Raw genomic sequence first — 14,173 nt, 5'->3', positions numbered from 1 at the left:
GTTGATTCTTTTAGTATACTCTGCCATTCAACGCGGGAAGATGGACGAAAATGGTCGGTTCACATGGACTGCTTAGCATGCGGCAAGACGAAAATGGTAAATACACCAGGACTTACATAGCTTTGGGTTTAAATTTGGTTCCCTATGCATCTCTCCATCCATAAAGTGAGCCTCGGCTGTTGCAAGAGCAGGTGGTCAGCAAGAGCGCAAAATTCTGGTACCTCAATCTATTGAATATTTTATAATAATTTGCGCTGGTTTCTTTACGTACATTTGACTGTAAGTCGATCCTCCTCTAGATAAATACACTATATACTTCGTGGAACACATTCCTATTTAGTTGTTATCTAGAAGTTCATTAATCTTAGATTCTAAAGAAAATTCTAAAGTATCTGTAGCGGTTAATTTAATTATATTATCGGTTTCAACTATTAATATATAGAAGTATACTAGAATATGATGACTTCAAGAGTTTATCAAGTTATATTAAAAAGGGGTTATTATAAAGAAGGTCTAAAAGTATTCTCGCTCGGCTTATTAAAATTTTATAGACTAGGACTTCTTAAGAATCTCTACTTAAATAATTAAAGTTATGTTTAAATAGTTATAGTACGGTAAAGCTCTTTTCCTAGTACCTATAAAGTTTGAGTCATTTTACTCTAAATCACGTTAAATGTAAAGTTTAAAAGACACTTTGATCTTAGAATACTATAAAAATATATTGATCCTACTTTATAATGAGAGATACTTATATTATAGTTAGGGAAAAGTAGATTTCTTATTTTATAATCAATATATAAGGCCGTTGGCTTCTCTATTTTTTTTATATAGAGTTTTAGATATTATAAAATGCTAGTAAAGTATTAATTATTTTATCCTAAGTTACAAAAATTTTAGTAAATAAAAGATGTAAAGGGATAAGAGTATAATATTTATTATAAAGTAGCTAACCGGCTTATAATAGATATATTATAGAAGTAAATATAAAAATCTCTTTTTTTTCTTTTCATTTCTTACTTACGGTATTACGATAATTACAACTCTTTTATTATACTAAAGAGAATGTATTATCTATATACAATACTTTACTTTACTCTTTAGTATATCTAGATATGGTCCTTGTTATACTGACCCTTACCTTTTAAAATATCAGAATAGGTATTTCGTTTTACTGAAAAGTGGCTCAGGATTGAACCAATCCTGCTTCAATACCACTCAAAGTACAAGCAAAGCCATCAAAAGATTTTACCATTCGCATTTACTGTCTTAACAATTGCTGCGATCCCGAAAACGGCCTCTGTAATGTTTAGGGTTACATGAGGAGTTTGTCGCAAAAACAGACCAGGTCCTCAACATCTCAAACGGTGCTTTTTTGCAATTTGATTTTCCTACAAAGGCTCTGTATTTTATGTTGCAAAGCGTGGTCGTCTCCCTTGATTTGATCAATAGATGTCAAAAGTGCTCTCTCGATCTGCGAAATTAATTTTGTTAGTTCTACTCGGATGACATAAGCAACCATGCGCCTTGCGCACGTACTCTGTAATCTTGAATAGTAAAAGTGAAGCAATAATCTGCTAATCTCTAATCTTAGCTTATCTTAGCTTAAAAATTGGGTGTATCTTTCATTTTAGATTGCATAATTCTCACGCACCGTAAAGGGTTAATGCGTCCTCAATAGCCAACGCCTCGACTGCTTCTTCAGCTTTTTGAGACAACCGATTCGTATGCGCGTAGCGGAAAGACCGTTCGAGAAAACAGAGGCGTGGCGTCTCAAAAATCTATGAACGTAACTAGATATAGTCCGTTTTGTTGAGCTTGAACGTGTCAATTTGAAAATAAAGAAAAAGTGATCGAAAGATTTTTCTTGTTTCTAATTGTAGTGGAGGTTTCTATCCTTTTGGTGTTACTATCTCAGAAAGGAACAAGGCGTGCTGCGAAAGCGCGGTAAGCATGAGATGAGTTTGTCAAAAAATGAATCTTTTCAGCCTTTGGTTATTTTGTTCACGTGCTTCATCACGGGCATCGCTTCACATATGCTTACACTCGTACGTAAACCATTGAAGTTAAAGTTTCATGTTTTGCGTGGAGATGCAACGGGAACTGTTGCCTTGCTTCCAGGCTGATGCGCGGGTAAGCTGAAGAAGCTCGCCGCGGTGCAAATTTGAACAGGCCAAAAAAGAGGACGATAGAAAACGATGTAATTGAAATTTTTTTTGGGGGCTATTCAGTCGCATGATGAATCATGAGATTGCCCGCCAATGGCAGACCTCCTATACGAAGACAACGACGTGTCTCTAACGCGTCCAATTTTTTTTTTAAAAGAAGTCGCACATGTCTTCCAGACGCAAATCAGAGAACAAATACAAATACAACACTCTAAGCTGAAGCGATTGACGCCCACGTTCTACTCGGTTCATCTCCGGAAGAACTTAATTCTGATCGCTTCTCTGTTTACACCATACATTTATCCACCACATGTCATCCAATCAGTACCGGTAGAAAGCGTTGAAGAGGAAGTACAAACATGTTTTCATCAGAAACTGACCAAAATATTTGTTTTGGTCAGCGAGGTGTATTTTTGTCGACAATTAGCTAGACCGGCAAGTAGTGACAATATCTTCCTGGGCTTACAGATAAGCACATAACGAGAAAGAAAACGCCATTTGACGGCATTTTGGACTATTTTCATTTCAAATCTTTGCTATGGGGCGACAACATCTTGTCGACTTAACTTTCTTCATCAAGATTTCGCATTCCACCTTGAATGTCTTGAATGTAGCGCCAAATTGCGCCGGAGGCAAACCATCTTTTGCATATCGTAACGCATTGAACCACATACCTTCATTATCACTTTGCCCTGTGCTGTCAAGTCGAAGAAATATTTTCACCTCATCAGGTGATCTGGCTCTCTTAGCTTCAATCTTTACAGAGGGTGGAAGACCTTGCGGGTAAATTCCATCTGGAAACCACATCCTTAACATCCAACTCGGAATCAGGATTGTAGGTGACCTTTGACCTCGTACTCCAATCCTTGGCAAGTAGCCTGTTCCATAACAATGCGGCCAACATCCTTTCCTTCGTGCTCGATGTCAAAGTAGACTTTGACAGTGACTGGTGCGTCATCATTTGCGCTTGCAATGGATATAAGGGAAATTATGATGGCGAGAATTAGGAGCCATAAGGTTGCGAAGGAGCCGGAAGTCTTCATGATGATAGTAATCGATTTAATCTGGCCGATGAAAGAGGGTGATTGAAGTCTGACAATGATGACAATCGATTCAATCTGGCTTGCGAGGTAAGATGATCGAGAGAAGGGGAGGTTATGAATCTCTTCCCATCCCTTCCAGCAAGTACGCTTTAACTCGCGCGGCAGAGTATGCGCACGCGCCCCCGCATAAGTGCATTTTATCAGCTAGCTCAGCTAACAAAAGCCACTTCTAAACCATTGCAACCGTATTACTCTGCCGAACAACACTCATTGACATCACGCAGCTAAAATCAATGGGAGATTACAAGTAAGAGAATGGGTGCCATCTGGTGGCCCGACTTTGGCAATTTCCCTCTCCCTTTTTACGTGTTTAATGCAGACTATGGATTCGTTTTCATGACTAGTTACATAAAACACTGTTTGGGTTAAAGGGTTAATGCGGATAGATATGAATCAAATGGAACTTTTAAAGGGTTGCCAGACATCCACCGTCTGAACCTGCAGTCTCGCAAGCAATTGCTGTAAATCCACCATTACTCTTGACGTGTACGTTGACGGTTGAAGTACTACTGACATCAGTAACAATCGTACGCATAATACTGGTGCGATCACTGTCATCGTCATTGCCATCGCTGACGATATCTAGAATGAATTTCTTATCGTTTGGTAGTATAGTAGGTTGCAATTCAAATGTTTGTGCATCACCATTAAAGACTGCACCGAAATAATAACGATCAGAAGGTTGATAGTAACGACCAACGGCGAAAGCTTTACCAGGATACGAATTAGGCAAAACTGTACTGGCTTGCCAAACGGAAGGAAGTCCCTTGTAGAAACGAGCAGCAAGAGTATAATTTCTAATCACTTCAGGCTTTTCACCAATATGTTGCCAAGCCGATTCGAAAGCGATCGATTCGCCAAGGCCACAACCGACAGAGCATTGAGCGGACTGCTGTTCTTGTTGTTCTTGACTTCCACCATTAACTCCCGCCACGGTATAAAGAGCTGGGGTGAAATCCATGCTACCCACCAAATTTCGTGTAAATGGAATAACGGTATTACGGAATGAATAAGCTGGATGCTCGTCACCACGGATAGCTTCTTGCGTCAGAAGATGAGGCCAGGTACGTTGGTTACCACGAGGAGGAGGCGTACCATGGAAGTTGACCATAAGTTGTGCGGCAGCCATCTGTGATAAAATATAAGTTTGTTGATCATGAATGGCTTGAACATCAGACAGGAAGAAGTCAATCTTTGCACCCTTAACTCCCCACTGTTTCAAATTGGCAATGTTGCTGGCGACGGCATCTGTTGAGTTCCATTGATTGGCACTGTACCACAAAAGGATATCCACACTCTTATTGTTAGCATAGCGAACGAGATCGGGAACCCACTTTTCATTCCAACCCTCATCAACCAAGGTATACGGCCATTGCAGCTCAGAAGCAAGATCAACATATTCCATCTGGCGAGTTTCATTTGATGGAGAATTGGGTTCAGGCAGCCATGACCAAGAGACTGGGCCGGGTTTGATCCAGCTTACATCGCTGATGTTGGTGGAAGGTATGTTGTCTGCGTCAAACGTTGTGCGGTACAGGTTTGTCAAGTCAGCCACAACGGCAATTCTCCAAGGTGAAAAAATACTGCCATCCACCTTGACATTTCCGCCTTCGGCAAAGACAAATTGATAAGCCAAGGAACCAGATTTGTGGGCAAGCTGAGAGCCGCCAAAAGAGCCATCCATGGCTGATTCTTCAAGCAGAACCCATTGGTTGGCGACAGCAGAGTTTGCATCTACAAGATAGGGCATCAGGACATTTTTCGAACCTTGTAAACCTGTCTCGGCATCGCTTTGTTCCCATTCTCCTTCGTATGACGTATTGTCAGGATCATCCATCAAGAAAGAAGCACCGTTCTGAGCAAAAGTCCACGTTGAACTTTCACTATTGATAGTGTATTGACCATCAGGGAAGCCGACGCGGAAAGCACAACCATCGATCCCCACTCGAACGTCTACGGAGCTAGATTGACCATTGGACGTTTTGCAGTTGAAGGTCTGTGTTTGGTAGGGGGCATAATGGGATTGACTCCTACCTGCGATGGTGTTGTACGATTCAACAGTGTAGCTTTGGTCTTGAGCTGTGCAAGAACTAAATTCGGGTCCAACATCACCATTGGAGGTAGAAAATCCGATGTTAGACGCACTGATGACGGTTTTACCGTTCGCCTGGCAATCAAAGCTAAAAACACCATCAGAATTTTGTGTGACTAGTGCTCGTACCGGCCGATCATTCAATGCAACAGTCCATGACTTATCTTGACGAGGAATGAGAGCAGCGGAGGCGCTGGAAGCCAAGAGGACCAATGTGATGAGGCAGGCAAAATTGAACGACATTCGACTATAAAGGGATGATGTGAGGGTGAATGATTTGATGGCAATAATGTCCTGAATTTTAGCTCTGGCATAATTTATACCTTTTGACATCGGGTTGTCACCGGAAATCTCTTTATGAACAAAGAATAAGGTTCCATGATCCGTTGATTGCAATCAAGTATTTAATCGATCACATTGGTAGCTACTGCAAAGGACTTTTCCATTTCAGAAGTTCCAAGTGTGGGGCAAATTGTCTTAGCGTGATAATACTCGGCATAAGAAGCTGATCATAGAAGCAAAATGACTTGCATGACGTTTAGAATTCCGAATATTACACTCATAATTGCTTCGCCTTGGCATACATTCTACATTAGCGTATAAAAACCCGGAAATCTCTCGGTGTTTAGAAAACGAGAATGAAGACAATTGACAGGAATAGAGGGGTAAGGAGAAGGATCTGTACTTGTCTGACCCCATTTAAACAATCAGAAAGTTATCACATGTACATACATACGTACAGCAACATTGCTGAGATACGCAGAGCATTTGTTGCCACTTACAATTCTTTGCATGCATCTTCTTCCACGGATCGGTACTACGATGCTTCCACGGATTGCCCAATAAAAAGCGACTCTTTCCTGCTACTTCTCATCAATACACCGCTTATCGCATTCACCGTCATTACGCTTGTGAAGTCAATACACCTTGTTCGATCAATTAAACACAGTATAGCGATCAATTTAGCACTTTTAGCATGGGCGCGGCTCTACTGAAATCATTCGAGCGCTGGTGCTCTGTCGCACTTGTGATCAATTTTTAAGCTGTGTCAGACTTCATACATCTACAAAAGAAGGCAAAAAGCAAAGTTATTAATGTATATTTTGAGTTTTAATATGGAAATGATCTTTCCTTATACAAAGTTGCTGAATCCAAAACTTGACCTGAAGCAGAGGAAATAAAGTTGTGGGTCATATGGGTGATATTATGGAAAGTGAGTAACGAATATCCAAATTTGGTATTGTTTGCATAGGTGACATAACTTGGAAGAGGACTGTTGAGAGTATCTAAACCTTCAAAATGCCCTGCAGCACCATTTGTTAAATAAAGTGGTGCTTTAGGATTGTTTAAGCCATTTTCATCGGTGACATTTTTGGCAATAGGAGCGTTTCTCTCCATTGCATGAACATGACCCGATAAAACAACGTCGACATTATATTCGTTAAACAATGGCTCGAAAGCAGCTTGACATGTATAACACAAACTGCTTGCAACATACCAAGGTCTATGACCTAGAGCAACAACCCAAGGTGTAATCTCCCGGTTGACAGATCTCAAATCTTGCTCGATCCATGCTAATTGAGCACCAGTAGGAGCAAATGGTCCTGCATCATCACCTTGGCCTCCTCCAAATGCATCAGGGGCGCCAGGGAAATCTGTTTCTGTAGTATAATGAAGATAATGAACCATTCCATAATCATAACTATACCAGAAATTGCCTACACCTTTGGAAACATCGGAAGGCATACGGAAACGGTTTATATAACCTGTAAAGTTTGTTTGACCAACAGGGCAGATACTTTCGGTATAACCTTTTGTACCACCATTATCGCAATTTGCTTCATGATTTCCAACAGATACCATGTATGGTTTGAAGGCAGTAATGTTTTCTAATTGGGTATAAAATTCTTCATTGATCTGTTCATATACTTGAGGTCCGGTCGCTAAATCAAAAGGTAAATAACCTAACAATTCTTCTTTTAACCAATAATCTGAATAAGCAAAATCACCTGGATGTAATAAGAAGTCAAATTGATCCAAGGTAGTTGATAATCTTTGAATCGTGGTGATTTCTCCTGGCGCTAAAGCAGGTGGATATTTATCGTTAAAGGATAAACCTAAAGAACCGAATGTTCCCATGTCCGCCACCATGGCAACCGTATGGGAAGAACGATCACCCTCGATACGAGCAGTTTTGAATTGATAGGTTTGATTAGCGAATGAATTGCTTACGCTGTAGTAATAGGTTCTATAAGGTAAGAGATCTTTCAAGATGACGTGGTTGAGGTAGGTTGTAGAAGTTGGATAAGTGACAGATTCCGAACTAGAGGCTTGTTGCCAAAGTGTATAAGGTGTTAAACCATAATTTACTGTTGGCTTGTCTAATTTCGCATGGGTTGACCATGAAATCGTCATGCCGGATGTACCATGAAATGCGGTATGATGTTGACTTGGACGAACATTGTCGTTGATGGTTTGTAATGAAAGAGCTGGTATAATTACAGCAAAGCCGATAAAGACCACCGAAAGAGCACGTCCAAACATTTCTGAGAAAGGGAGTCGAATGTTGGAAGTCAACCGTTCAATTAATCAGAAGATAGCTTCTTATCTATATATACAAACGAGTCTCAGTTTCAAATGCTACTGATTCTTTTCGATCTGCATTTCAGGGAACGTGGACAACCGGGAACTGAAACTTTAAGTATTTCAGGAACTTTATTTCCTTCTTAAGGTGTATAAAATTGTATGCAAGTTGAAAACGCTAAGGAAACAAGCTACAGTAGCTATGCCGAATGTGCCTGCGGGCTTCATGCGAGCCGGCGGTTGAGGTGTACGGTGAGTCAAATGCTCATACGGAGAAAGCTCAATTTCAAATTTAGTCTAAAATGAAGGTATGCATACGCTATGATCAATCAAAACACAACTTGATACCCTCATAATCGCTTCGGCCATAGTAGTCATCTCGAAAGGACGCATCCACTAATTGTATAGCGTAAAAACAATTTGTTCCTGCAGTACTTGGTGGTAGCTGACTCATTGGACGCGGAATACATGCTTGAATTATGATTAGGTGATCGTGTGTCATTCGAAGTAAGTGTCAACTGTTAGATATGAAATCTGACGTCAGTTTCAGGTTGCTATAGACGATGGTTCAAGGTACTCACTCGGAATTCCAACTATACTGCATTGCTTTGAGCGTATCGAAGTGAATAATTGCCTAGGTAAAGCATCTAACAATCGTGCATTCAGGTTCTGCGATTGTGATTCTTGCCATCTTCCCGTTTTTTGAGTAATTTCTGCTGTGCTGCTATATCCTCTTACAGACAAGTAGTCCGTTGGCGGATTGGGATCATGATCACGAGCAAATGCAGTCCAATAATCCATAATCAAAGCAGTAAATGGTAAATCGTATTGATCACGAAAGACCACCGCTTCGTTTGCATAGTTACCAAACTCAAATAAAAGGTCGCCAGAATGGCAACGGAGATAAGGTAAGCTTGGATCACCGTTTGGTCTGTTTGCCGTCTTTGGAGCGTCACAAACAGGCGCATTAGGATCAAAACCGCTGGGTTGATATGTACGTTCGAATTGATAATACCACGATTTTTGGAAAGATTTGTGCTTTAGGGCACTTGAGACTGTTGCTTGATCTAAGCATCTAAAGATCACATCTGTTCCAACTTGAGCGGAAAGATTGAAAGCGTTTAGAGAAATATTATTAGACAAAGATGTTCCGAGTGGAAAAAGGTTTTCGTTTGCTAAAACATCTTTGGCAAAGGAAGCCTGATCACCATATAGTACTGAACTGATTGCAGTTGTTCGATTAGTGCCTGAAGAAGAGTACTGAAGGAAAGGGGCCGCATCTTCAGCCACATTGCCCCAGAGGGTCGGAACGTTTGCGACTTTTCTACGATCCGTGACATTGAGTCTTGATTCGGTAATGTATGTACCATCAACAATCACAAACCGGGCACTATTGCCATTGGCCGGGCTTTTGTTAGGTACAGTGTTTTGCAGATCATAAGCTGAAACACGTTGGAGACATTGAATCGTTGATGAATTATTGCCGCTGCAACCTGCTGCAAAGATTGTTGCATTACCAATAACAGCATAACTTTCTTGCGGTGTATAGTATTGTGAATACGATGTTCCGTAATCATATCCACCCAGATTTGATCCGGGTATAGCTGCTGCGAATAAGTTACGAGATTCTGGACTACCCAACAAAGCGCGAACGCTGCCTGCTCCCGCACTTTGACCCCAAATTGTGATTCGATCTGGATCGCCGCCAAAGGCTTTGATGTTGTTTCGTACCCATTTCAGAGCTAATATTTGATCGGCTATTCCATAATTACCAGTTATATTTGTACCTGGTACATTTAAAAATCCAAGGTTAGCCAATCGATAATTGATTGTGACCAAAATCACATCACCACGAGATACCAAGTTTCCACCATCAAATGTTGGGTCTGAACCAGAACCACCAGTGAAAGCGCCACCGTGAATCCAGAATAAGACAGGTCTCAAATTATCATTTGAACCAGAGGGAAGGTAGTTCGTCCAAATGTTCAAGAACAAACAGTTCTCATCGTCAACTTGCGATCCTGATTGAGGGCAAATCGAGCCAAAAGAAGTCGCATTAAAATACGACTTTGTTCTCGTATTCACTTTTCCATAAGTCCACCTTGCAGGAACGTTCGAATAAGGTATACCAAGAAAACGAAAGCTCTTCTTATTACGGTATCCTGTAAATGTGTTTCGTGATTGTGCCGTGGTCACATTGAAAATATTTGATGTCGTGGCCACGCTGGCTTTTGTTGTGGTTTGAGTATCAGATTGGGTGCATAACACCGGCCAATTTTGAAAAGAAGACTTACCTTTGTTGATTTGCAATTTCTTTGAGTTGACCATGAAATTCGCCGTTCCATCGGATAAGAGGATGGATTGACTTGCAGGAATTCTCGCTGAATAAATTTGGTATCCTATCAATCTTGCCAGATCGTCTTGATCTCTTTGAGCTTCTTCAACGGTGATTGGTCTCTCCATCAGCTGAGCACACAAGCTGTGAGCATTTGAGCTTGGTTGCCTATCCTTCCCCTGAACGAGTAAGAAACTGTTATGGCTAGTATCATCTGTGAAATTTAAGTTGTTCTGAAAGAGGTGAGTGACGGAAATATTTGGAACATTTGACGACAGAACAACCTGGCTCAATGTCAATATTGCCAATTGGACCAAAAACAAGAACATCATTCTGGGTACCTGCGAACAAAGTGCTACTAATTATAGATGTCCTTTTTTATATGTGATCATGATCACCGGCAATGCGAAAAGGATATCAGGTAACCTTTTCTTTTTCTTTCCCCGCTTCGGTGCGGGGAAGTTTTTTAGCGTGCCGAAGCTGCATGCTTTAGCCTACGTTTACACCGTTCAAAACGTTGCCGGTCTTGACAGATTCCCGCTCACTTCTTTAAGCCGAGAGGGATTCCTTTCATCATACCTAGTCATCAGTTTTGCCACCTATTCTGCTTCGCCGGTAACCAAAGAAACCGCTAAAAAAAAGTCAAAAACCAACTTAGGACTGCGCAATAAACAGCATGTTCCTGAATGGTAACAAAACTCTCTCTTGATTTCTGCTTCACTGTACTCTGGCCCTACCGGTCTCGCTATAGAGATTTTTAGACGGGGATGTCTTGCTTTTCCCTGCGTGCGCTTACAACAAGCTAATGCATGCAAGGACAGGGATATTGGGATACATCCATCACCGGTGGCTACTCCTGTTTCTCTAAAAGCAAATATACGCTACTACTTTGCCTTGCCGGTGCTTTAAAGATGAAAAGATATAAGTATGCAAAGGTATTGCTGAACACCATGAATTCTCTGTTCCAAGAGCAAATTCAAAAAGGAGCCTTATTGATTCTATGAAGCTACTATCCATTCTTTCTTTCGCCCTTGCGGTAATCAGTACCGCTCTCTCAACCGACTCTGTCGACCAAAAGATCAATTATGTACAGAATTACAACGGAAACTTGGCCAATTTCACTTACAACGAAGGGTCTGGCACCTATTCGGGTGAATGGAACAATCCCAGCGACTTTGTGATCGGTCTGGGTTGGAGTACTGGCACTTACAATCGAGTAATAAATTTCAACACCCAATATAAGTCTGACCAGAGTTCCTATCTGGCTGTATATGGTTGGCTGAATTCTCCCCTGACAGAATATTATATCGTCGAGAATTTCAGTGCGGATCCTTGTTCTATCGGTAATGCTCAGACGGTTGGCTATGTGACGTCAGATGGCTCTCAATATAATATTTGTAAACACACCCAAGTCAATCAGCCATCCATTCAGGGTACTAAAACTTTTGGTCAATTCTTCTCCGTTCGACAAGCTAAACGTAATTCAGGTAAAGTTACAGTTGCAAATCATTTTACTGCTTGGAGAAAGTATGGCTTTGCAAATAATTCTGCAAATCCCGATTTCAATTATCAAGTCTTTGCTACCGAAGCTTTCGCTGGCACAGGTTCGGTTGATGCCAAAATAAGTGACTGATGGAGAGTGCATCCAAAGAATGCAACTCTGAATATTGGGTCGTGTGCGGGTTGCATATACACAGAATTATTGTATAGATATTGCACCATACTCGTTAACCCTATTGATGCATATAATGAAGGCAATGAAATGCGGTCCGCGAATAACATTTGGACCAGAAAGGTACATAGGGCATTGACTGTTTAACAAATCTGTCGATTATTGTGGGATCGTAGTATTTTGTGTTGTGAACGATTCTCATTAGTGTAATGGTTGCCATGTTCTCTGTGCTATTCAAAATTGAAGCAAAATACAAAACTTGCATATAATACTTACGTCAGCAAAATTAGTAATACGTCTGTGTTCGGTAGCTTTAGCTTGAACCTAAGATCATTATTCTTTAAAAGGTGCAAAGCTATTCTGAATTGCGGGTCGGGAGAGCGAGAAATTGTTCCTGCATGTGAGCACGCGGTTATTGCATCCTGGTTAGAAGGTCGTATCTAGAGTGATAAAGTTGAATCTATATTAACCTCTATAGCTTTTATCTGATCTGTTGTTGTTCAGCGGTGCATCAAAGGTCAGTAGTCTTTTTCATCTATGTATTCAAATCTTTCATTGCAATTGTTAAACGCGTAATTCTTGTGTGCTTTAGCAATCTTCTTCGCATTATTCACTCAACTTTAATTCTTTTTTTCGTACGATAAAAAGCGTCTCGATATGATCAGCGGCATCTCCGTAATCTGATATAAGATGCACAAGAATCTTTCATTCGTACTCATGTTTTCGAATCAATGTATACAATTGAGTAAATGGTATTTGGAATGATCAAACTTAACGTCAGAATGTCACCTTTCTTTCCCTTCTTCAAGACATGACAAGGATCGGGAGAAGGAGCGTGATCAGTCAGATCTTCTTAGTTTATTGTATCGCTTTTTGTACCATTGGCACATTTAATGCTTTGCAAAATCTGGGAGGAGCAGGTCAAGAGAAACCGTACATTGCAAATGCTGCGACTGCAATCAATTTTGCCTTATTGGGCTGTATTTGCTTCTTAGGAGGCCCATTAGTCAACAGATTTGACGTTCGTACCTCTCTTGCGATTGGTACAATCGGAGATCCAATTTTTGCAGCAGGTCTGATCGTTTCATCAAAATACGGAATCACAACTTTCTTACTTGTCGCTGCAGTCATTCGCGGTCTCTCTACTGGACTGTTTTGGGCGGCGGAAGGTTTTGTAATAAATGCATATCCAAAATCCTATCAAAGAGCACGTTGTATAACCGGTTGGGTAGCGGCAAAAGAACTTGGTAGCTTAATTTCAAGTGCAATCAATCTTGGGATAAGCGTAAAAGATAATAAAAAAGGGACAATCAGTTATACTGTTTATTATATAACTATCGGTATCATGTGCTTTGCGTTGCCATGCAGTTTGTTATTATCTCCAACGAATAAAGTTTACCACAAAGACGGGCAAAGGGTTGATATCGACAACGAGTTGGCAGAAAAGAGACCACTAAAATCAGAATATACAGATCTCTGGAAAAAATTGTGCACAAAAGAAGTACTATTGATGCTGCCATTGGCATGTTACGCTTACTTTTATTTCTCTTCGATGCATACATACGTTGGTAAACATTTCACTGTTCGCTCGAGAGCTTTGCTTGCGTTTTGCACTGCAATAAGTGCTATCTTAGGTTCTGCAATAACAGCTTTATTCTGTGACTCTCGTTATGGGACCAGATCAAATTTGTCAAAACTTCCCCAAAAAAGACGGTATTCCACGATTTTCGTTTTGCTCTTGAGTGCAATCTCCTGGGCATATTTTGGATGGGCAATCTTCTCCATTCGTTCTCACAGAAAGCCGATTGACTGGTCTCCTTCAGCTTCGACTTTTCTCAAATACGGAATGGCACCTTTATTATTGGCATTTTCAATGCAAGCTCTTCAATCTCAACTTTACTGGACAGCTTCTTCTTATTCAACTTCTTTACGTGATATTGCGTTACTCACTTCAATCATTCGTGGAACAGAATCTTTGGCTCAAAGTATTGCTTATGGAATCAACGCTTCTCATGTTTCACCTACAGTAATTGTTTCGGTCAATGTGTCTTTACTTGGCTTAGGCGGAGCTTCAGCTTTGATATTAGCCTTTTGGTGTAAGGGGAGAAAGTCTTCAGATGGGGAAGGAAACATGGAAAAAGATGATGGTCTCTAGTAATTCACATATGTAGCATATTATTTTCTCTGACTCTTGATTTATTCATTATTCAAGAAGACTTTGAT

The 14,173-nt window shown here is 40.6% G+C and overlaps 6 protein-coding genes across 6 annotated transcripts; 2 read left to right on the top strand and 4 right to left on the bottom strand.

Moving 5' to 3' along the window:
• Window positions 1–2,690: 2,690 nt before the first annotated feature.
• On the bottom strand, window positions 2,691–3,310 carry FA14DRAFT_169453 (uncharacterized protein; the record flags this gene model as incomplete). Its single annotated transcript, XM_025500210.1, has 2 exons — window positions 3,010–3,310; window positions 2,691–2,959 (listed from the first exon to the last, which is right to left on the bottom strand). The coding sequence occupies exons 1-2, from the start codon at window positions 3,206–3,208 to the stop codon at window positions 2,691–2,693; spliced, it is 468 nt and encodes a 155-aa protein (XP_025356746.1). The 5' UTR covers window positions 3,209–3,310.
• A 364-nt stretch (window positions 3,311–3,674) lies between these two features.
• On the bottom strand, window positions 3,675–5,603 carry FA14DRAFT_169452 (uncharacterized protein; the record flags this gene model as incomplete). Its single annotated transcript, XM_025500209.1, has 1 exon — window positions 3,675–5,603. One exon carries the CDS (start codon window positions 5,601–5,603, stop codon window positions 3,675–3,677), a length of 1,929 nt encoding a protein of 642 aa, XP_025356745.1.
• An 867-nt stretch (window positions 5,604–6,470) lies between these two features.
• Window positions 6,471–8,023, bottom strand: FA14DRAFT_169451 (Metallo-dependent phosphatase; the record flags this gene model as incomplete). Its single annotated transcript, XM_025500208.1, has 1 exon — window positions 6,471–8,023. The coding sequence occupies exon 1, from the start codon at window positions 7,902–7,904 to the stop codon at window positions 6,471–6,473; it is 1,434 nt and encodes a 477-aa protein (XP_025356744.1). The 5' UTR covers window positions 7,905–8,023.
• Window positions 8,024–8,489: 466 nt separating this feature from the next.
• Window positions 8,490–10,406, bottom strand: FA14DRAFT_162893 (alpha/beta-hydrolase; the record flags this gene model as incomplete). Its single annotated transcript, XM_025499788.1, has 1 exon — window positions 8,490–10,406. The coding sequence occupies one exon, from the start codon at window positions 10,404–10,406 to the stop codon at window positions 8,490–8,492; it is 1,917 nt and encodes a 638-aa protein (XP_025356743.1).
• Window positions 10,407–10,864: 458 nt separating this feature from the next.
• On the top strand, window positions 10,865–11,961 carry FA14DRAFT_183001 (glycoside hydrolase). Its single transcript, XM_025501276.1, has one exon. It carries the CDS (start codon window positions 11,279–11,281, stop codon window positions 11,909–11,911), a length of 633 nt encoding a protein of 210 aa, XP_025356742.1. The 5' UTR covers window positions 10,865–11,278; the 3' UTR covers window positions 11,912–11,961.
• An 818-nt stretch (window positions 11,962–12,779) lies between these two features.
• Window positions 12,780–13,961, top strand: FA14DRAFT_111102 (uncharacterized protein; the record flags this gene model as incomplete). The annotated part of the gene is made up of 1 exon (XM_025495931.1): window positions 12,780–13,961. A coding segment is annotated over one exon (1,182 nt), but the record flags the coding sequence as incomplete, so codon positions are not given.
• Between the last annotated feature and the right edge of the window lie 212 nt (window positions 13,962–14,173).

The sequence above is a fragment of the Meira miltonrushii genome, assembly GCF_003144205.1.
Source record: "Meira miltonrushii strain MCA 3882 unplaced genomic scaffold FA14scaffold_1, whole genome shotgun sequence".
Taxonomy (NCBI): Eukaryota; Fungi; Basidiomycota; class Exobasidiomycetes; order Exobasidiales; family Brachybasidiaceae; genus Meira; species Meira miltonrushii.
Note: the sequence above shows the minus strand (reverse complement) of the source record. Positions and strands in the feature narration are given on the sequence as shown.